This window comes from Oncorhynchus kisutch, unplaced genomic scaffold (assembly GCF_002021735.2).
Source record: "Oncorhynchus kisutch isolate 150728-3 unplaced genomic scaffold, Okis_V2 Okis09a-Okis19a_hom, whole genome shotgun sequence".
Lineage (NCBI taxonomy): Eukaryota > Metazoa > Chordata > Actinopteri > Salmoniformes > Salmonidae > Oncorhynchus > Oncorhynchus kisutch.
Window position 1 is genome coordinate 17,392,194 of NW_022261985.1, and position 7,665 is coordinate 17,399,858.

Genomic DNA, 7,665 nt, shown 5'->3' on the forward strand with positions numbered 1-7,665 from the left:
TACTAACATCACCGGGGACAAACTACCTGCCCTCCTACACCACCCGATGTCACAGGAAGGCCAAAAAGATCATCAAGGACAACAACCACCCGAGCCACTGCCTGTTCACCCCACTTTCATCCAGAAGGCGAGGTCAGTACAGGTGCATCAAAGCAGGGACAGAGAGACTGAAAAACAGCTTCTATCTCAAGGCCATCAGACTGTTAAACAGCCACCACTAACATAGAGTTGCTGCTGCCAACATACAGACATGAAATCATTGGCCACTTTAATAAATGGATCACTAGTCACTTTAAAAAATGTTTTCATACCCTACATTACTCATCTCATATGTATATACTGTACTCTATACCATCTACTGCATCTTGCCCATGCCGCTCGGCCATCGCTCATCCATATAGTTATATGTACATATTCCTATACCATCTCTTTACATGTGTGTTTATTAGGTAGTTGTTGGGGAATTGTTAGATTACTTGTTAGATGTTACTGCACTGACGGAACTAGAAGCACAAGGATTTCTCTACACTCACAATAACATCTGGTAACCATGTGTATGTGACCAATAACATCTGCTAACCATGTGACCAATAACATCTGCTAACCATGTGTATGTGACCAATAACATCTGCTAACCATGTGTATGTGACCAATAACATCTGCTAACCATGTGTATGTGACCAATAACGTCTGCTAACCATGTGTATGTGACCAATAACATCTGCTAACCATGTGACCAATAACATCTGCTAACCATGTGACCAATAACATCTGCTAACCATGTGACCAATAGCATCTGCTAACCATGTGACCAATAACATCAGCTAACCATGTGTATGTGACCAATAACATCTGCTAACCATGTGACCAATAGCATCTGCTGAATTAGGGATGTGGAGAAAAACACATTTTGTTCTTTCCCTTTCACACACAACACACACACACATACACAACACACACACACACCAAATTATTTTTCTCAGGAGGCAAACCAACCATGTCATATGAGAGAGCAGAAGAAGAGAGGAGAGGAGAGGAGAGGAGAGGAGAGGAGAGGAGAGGAGAGGAGAGGAGAGGAGAGGAGAGGAGAGGAGAGGAGAGGAGAGGAGAGGAGAGGAGAGGAGAGGAGAGGAGAGGAGAGGAGAGGAGAGGAGAGGAGAGGAGAGGAGAGGAGAGGAGAGGAGTTAGAAGGGGAGGAGGGTCTTGGTTAGTGTGTGGTGTCTTTCACGTTCCCTCTGACTACTAGGTCCCTGGGACAACAGATTATTTCTGTTTCACAGCAATTATTTATCTACTGGAGGAGGAGAGGAGAGGGAGAGGGAGAGGGAGAGGGAGAGGAGAGGAGAGGAGAGGAGAGGAGAGGAGAGGAGAGGAGAGGAGAGGAGAGGAGAGGAGAGGAGAGGAGAGGAGAGGAGGAGAGGAGAGGAGAGGAGAGGAGGACGATTTATAACGCCAAAATGTAACACTTGTTCACAAAAAATATTGTTCTCACACATTAGTGTTATTTAACACTGTAAATTAAAGGAATTAATGGCCTTTTGGGTGGATTCTTCCTTTAACGTATCAAACACCAACATCACAACAGGAAGGAGAGGTTGGTTAACGTATCAAACACCAACATCACAACAGGAAGGAGAGGTTGGTTAACGTATCAAACACCAACATCACAACAGGAAGGAGAGGTTGGTTAATGTATCAAACACCAACATCACAACAGGAAGGAGAGGTTGGTTAACGTATCAAACACCAACATCACAACAGGAACAGGAAGGAGAGGTTGGTTAACGTATCAAACACCAACATCACAACAGGAAGGAGAGGTTGGTTAACGTATCAAACACCAACATCACAACAGGAAGGAGAGGTTGGTTAATGTATCAAACACCAACATCACAACAGGAAGGAGAGGTTGGTTAACATATCAAACACCAACATCACAACAGGAACAGGAAGGAGAGGTTGGTTAACGTATCAAACACCAACATCACAACAGGAACAGGAAGGAGAGGTTGGTTAACGTATCAAACACCAACATCACAACAGGAAGGAGAGGTTGGTTAACGTATCAAACACCAACATCACAACAGGAACAGGAAGGAGAGGTTGGTTAACATATCAAACACCAACATCACAACAGGAAGGAGAGGTTGGTTAACGTATCAAACACCAACATCACAACAGGAAGGAGAGGTTGGTTAATGTATCAAACACCAACATCACAACAGGAAGGAGAGGTTGGTTAACGTATCAAACACCAACATCACAACAGGAACAGGAAGGAGAGGTTGGTTAACGTATCAAACACCAACATCACAACAGGAAGGAGAGGTTGGTTAACGTATCAAACACCAACATCACAACAGGAAGGAGAGGTTGGTTAACGTATCAAACACCAACATCACAACAGGAAGGAGAGGTTGGTTAACGTATCAAACACCAACATCACAACAGGAACAGGAAGGAGAGGTTGGTTAACATATCAAACACCAACATCACAACAGGAAGGAGAGGTTGGTTAACGTATCAAACACCAACATCACAACAGGAAGGAGAGGTTGGTTAATGTATCAAACACCAACATCACAACAGGAAGGAGAGGTTGGTTAACGTATCAAACACCAACATCACAACAGGAACAGGAAGGAGAGGTTGGTTAACGTATCAAACACCAACATCACAACAGGAAGGAGAGGTTGGTTAACGTATCAAACACCAACATCACAACAGGAAGGAGAGGTTGGTTAATGTATCAAACACCAACATCACAACAGGAAGGAGAGGTTGGTTAACATATCAAACACCAACATCACAACAGGAACAGGAAGGAGAGGTTGGTTAACGTATCAAACACCAACATCACAACAGGAACAGGAAGGAGAGGTTGGTTAACGTATCAAACACCAACATCACAACAGGAAGGAGAGGTTGGTTAACGTATCAAACACCAACATCACAACAGGAACAGGAAGGAGAGGTTGGTTAACATATCAAACACCAACATCACAACAGGAAGGAGAGGTTGGTTAATGTATCAAACACCAACATCACAACAGGAACAGGAAGGAGACGTTTGTTAAACTACCAAATACTAACATCACCGGGGACAAACTACCTGCCCTCCTACACCACCCGATGTCACAGGAAGGCCAAAAAGATCATCAAGGACAACAACCACCCGAGCCACTGCCTGTTCACCCCACTTTCATCCAGAAGGCGAGGTCAGTACAGGTGCATCAAAGCAGGGACAGAGAGACTGAAAAACAGCTTCTATCTCAAGGCCATCAGACTGTTAAACAGCCACCACTAACATAGAGTTGCTGCTGCCAACATACAGACATGAAATCATTGGCCACTTTAATAAATGGATCACTAGTCACTTTAAAAAATGTTTTCATACCCTACATTACTCATCTCATATGTATATACTGTACTCTATACCATCTACTGCATCTTGCCCATGCCGCTCGGCCATCGCTCATCCATATAGTTATATGTACATATTCCTATACCATCTCTTTACATGTGTGTTTATTAGGTAGTTGTTGGGGAATTGTTAGATTACTTGTTAGATGTTACTGCACTGACGGAACTAGAAGCACAAGGATTTCTCTACACTCACAATAACATCTGGTAACCATGTGTATGTGACCAATAACATCTGCTAACCATGTGACCAATAACATCTGCTAACCATGTGTATGTGACCAATAACATCTGCTAACCATGTGTATGTGACCAATAACATCTGCTAACCATGTGTATGTGACCAATAACGTCTGCTAACCATGTGTATGTGACCAATAACATCTGCTAACCATGTGACCAATAACATCTGCTAACCATGTGACCAATAACATCTGCTAACCATGTGACCAATAGCATCTGCTAACCATGTGACCAATAACATCAGCTAACCATGTGTATGTGACCAATAACATCTGCTAACCATGTGACCAATAGCATCTGCTAACCATGTGACCAATAACATCTGCTAACCATGTGTACGTGACCAATAACATCTGCTAACCATGTGACCAATAGCATCTGCTAACCATGTGACCAATAACATCTGCTAACCATGTGACCAATAACATCTGCTAACCATGTGACCAATAACATCTGCTAACCATGTGTATGTGACCAATAACATCTGCTAACCATGTGACCAATAACATCTGCTAACCATGTGACCAATAACATCTGCTAACCATGTGACCAATAGCATCTGCTAACCATGTGACCAATAACATCTGCTAACCATGTGACCAATAACATCTGCTAACCATGCGTATGTGACCAATAACATCTGCTAACCATGTGACCAATAACATCTGCTAACCATGTGACCAATAACATCTGCTAACCATACGTATGTGACCTGGGGCGGCAGGGTAGCCTAGTGGTTAGAGTGTAGAGGCGGCAGCGTAGCCTAGTGGTTAGAGCGTTGGACTAGCAACCGTGGCAAGTTCAAATCCCCGAGCTGACAAGGTACAAATCTGTCGTTCTGCCCCTGAACAGGCAGTTAACCCACTGTTCCTAGGCCATCATTGAAAATAAGAATTTGTTCTTAACTGACTTGCCTAGTTAAATAAAGGTAAAATAAAAAATTAAATTAAATTGGATTACATCTTACATCTAATCCCTTACATCTAATCCATGACATCTAATCCCTTACATCTAATCCCTTACATCTAATCCATGACAACTAATCCATGACATCTAATCCATGACATCTAATCCCTTACATCTAATCCATTACATCTAATCCCTTACATCTAATCCCTTACATCTAACCATTTACATCTAATCCATGACATCTAATCCCTTACATCTAATCCATTACATCTAATCCCTTACATCTAATCCCTTACATCTAACCCTTGACATCTAATCCATGACATCTAATCCATGACATCTAATCCCTTACATCTAATCCCTTACATCTAATCCATGACAACTAATCCATGACAACTAATCCATGACATCTAATCCATGACATCTAATCCCTTACATCTAATCCCTTACATCTAATCCCTTACATCTAACCCTTTACATCTAATCCATGACATCTAATCCCTTACATCTAACCCTTGACATCTAATCCATGACATCTAATCCCTTACATCTAATCCCTTACATCTAATCCCTTACATCTAACCCTTGACATCTAATCCATGACATCTAATCCCTTTAACTCCCCAATCCTGGTGGCAACACACAACACAGAATGTATTTTACACAGAGAACTTCTGTCGGGATACTGGTGAAAATACGTCTTGTTTTTGACTCAAAATAATGTTGATTCCTTTCTTGAGGCACAAGAAATCTTATTTGATCGTTTACATGGTTTTAAAAGACCCTAGGATGTTACATTGTATCAAGTCTACATGGTGTAAAAGACCCTAGGATGTTACATTGTATCAAGTCTACATGGTGTAAAAGACCCTAGGATGTTACATTGTATCAAGTCTACATGGTGTAAAAGACCCTAGGATGTTACATTGTATCAAGTCTACATGGTGTAAAAGACCCTAGGATGTTACATTGTATCAAGTCTACATGGTTTAAAAGACCCTAGGATGTTACATTGTATCAAGTCTACATGGTTTAAAAGACCCTAGGATGTTACATTGTATCAAGTCTACATGGTTTAAAAGACCCTAGGATGTTACATTGTATCAAGTCTACATGGTGTAAAAGACCCTAGGATGTTACATTGTATCAAGTCTACATGGTTTAAAAGACCCTAGGATGTTACATTGTATCAAGTCTACATGGTGTAAAAGACCCTAGGATGTTACATTGTATCAAGTCTACATGGTTTAAAAGACCCTAGGATGTTACATTGTATCAAGTCTACATGGTGTAAAAGACCCTAGGATGTTACATTGTATCAAGTCTACATGGTTTAAAAGACCCTAGGATGTTACATTGTATCAAGTCTACATGGTGTAAAAGACCCTAGGATGTTACATTGTATCAAGTCTACATGGTTTAATAGACCCTAGGATGTTACATTGTATCAAGTCTACATGGTGTAAAAGGCCCTAGGATGTTACATTGTATCAAGTCTACATGGTTTAATAGACCCTAGGATGTTACATTGTATCAAGTCTACATGGTGTAAAAGACCCTAGGATGTTACATTGTATCAAGTCTACATGGTTTAAAAGACCCTAGGATGTTACATTGTATCAAGTCTACATGGTGTAAAAGACCCTAGGATGTTACATTGTATCAAGTCTACACGGTTTAAAAGACCCTAGGATGTTACATTGTATCAATGTGTTCTGTGTGAGAACCCCTGCTGTTATGCCGTAGCCTCGGGCCTGCAGCATCATGTACCCATCCTGTTGTCTGTTTGGAAATGATGTAGTGCCCGAGTTGAGGCCCAATTCAGTCTGGATGGAACGGGAATCTCATTCTAGTCAGACAGGTGGGATCGGAATGTAACCTGTTTCAGGGCTGGATACACTGTATCGTAAGCCTATAGCTGTGATATATATGATACCAGGAGCTGTATCCTTCCGTTCTACCTCTGCTCGAGGATGATGTCAGTCTACTGATGCTGACATAAAGTGGAATCACACACACACACACACACACACAGCCTCACAGTCGAATGACCCAATTTAGCCTGAAGAAACATTACAGAACCCAGACCCAGCATGCCATGCCGTGTTATCTCCAGACGTGGACCACATTTAGCACGATAATAGGAATACAAGTATTAGAACGGTGGTTGGTGTTTTATCCATTAATACACGTTGAAAGGTTATCCTCGGGGACATTAGAGCAGAGGCTGTTCCGCTACAGCCTAGACAGTCATGCTTCATGTGCCGTCAGACATGCAGACCATCTCTCTCTCTATTGATCAGTAATTATTGGATAGAAACGGGTTCTTACCTGGATAGAGCACAGCAGATATAAAACGCGAGGCACCGATGAGATCATGGTATCTCTACTGTTGTTCATGGAAAGGAGTCGATCGGGCTTCTGTTCTCAGGGCTCGCCGGAGATTTGCACATCCAGACAATGGCGAATTTTCTGCACCAACAGACCATCGAGCTATCCTCTCTCTCTCCGCAGACCCTGGGTGCACAATAGTCTCCGCTCTCTCCCCTCTCGGTCCTCCTAAACGTGCGTTTAGATCATCCACTTGGTGCCGTTCCTGTGTCAGAACGCCCCGATATGGGCCATATCTGAAACGTAGGGTGTCGATTTTTCAACAGCCGTCCTAACATCCGCGATGGGTCGGCGAAATGGATGGAGGGAGTAACGCGGCAGTGGCCATCATTTAAGGGACGAAACGAGCAGAGGCAGCCTGATCCTACAAACGGAAGGAGAGCAGAGACAGAGGCTGCATTCTCCCCCTCTCTCTCTCTCTCTCTCTTTCTCTTTCTCCAACGCCCCGCCCAAATCTGTACAGAGGGAGGCTGGAACAGCACCAGCTACTCTACTAGCTAGGCTACTATCACCATCAGATAGAAGGATGAATGGAGAGAGGGAGGGAAGAACAGCACCAGCTAGCTACTATCACCATCAGATAGAAGGATGAATGGAGAGAGGGAGGGAAGAACAGCACCAGCTAGCTACTATCACCATCAGATAGAAGGATGAATGGAGAGAGGGAGGGAAGAACAGCACCAGCTAGCTACTATCACC

The 7,665-nt window shown here is 42.8% G+C and overlaps 1 protein-coding gene across 2 annotated transcripts in view; it reads right to left on the minus strand.

Moving 5' to 3' along the window:
* The window catches only part of ptpro (protein tyrosine phosphatase receptor type O), a 102,993-nt gene extending 95,599 nt beyond the window's left edge, over nucleotides 1-7,394 (minus strand). For both annotated transcript variants that reach the window (XM_031815462.1, XM_031815461.1), the window contains exon 1: nucleotides 6,907-7,394. In XM_031815462.1, coding sequence (XP_031671322.1) covers nucleotides 6,907-6,975 — 69 coding nt within the window. In that variant the 5' untranslated portion in view covers nucleotides 6,976-7,394. The remainder of the gene's footprint in view (nucleotides 1-6,906) is intronic.
* Nucleotides 7,395-7,665: the final 271 nt, after the last annotated feature.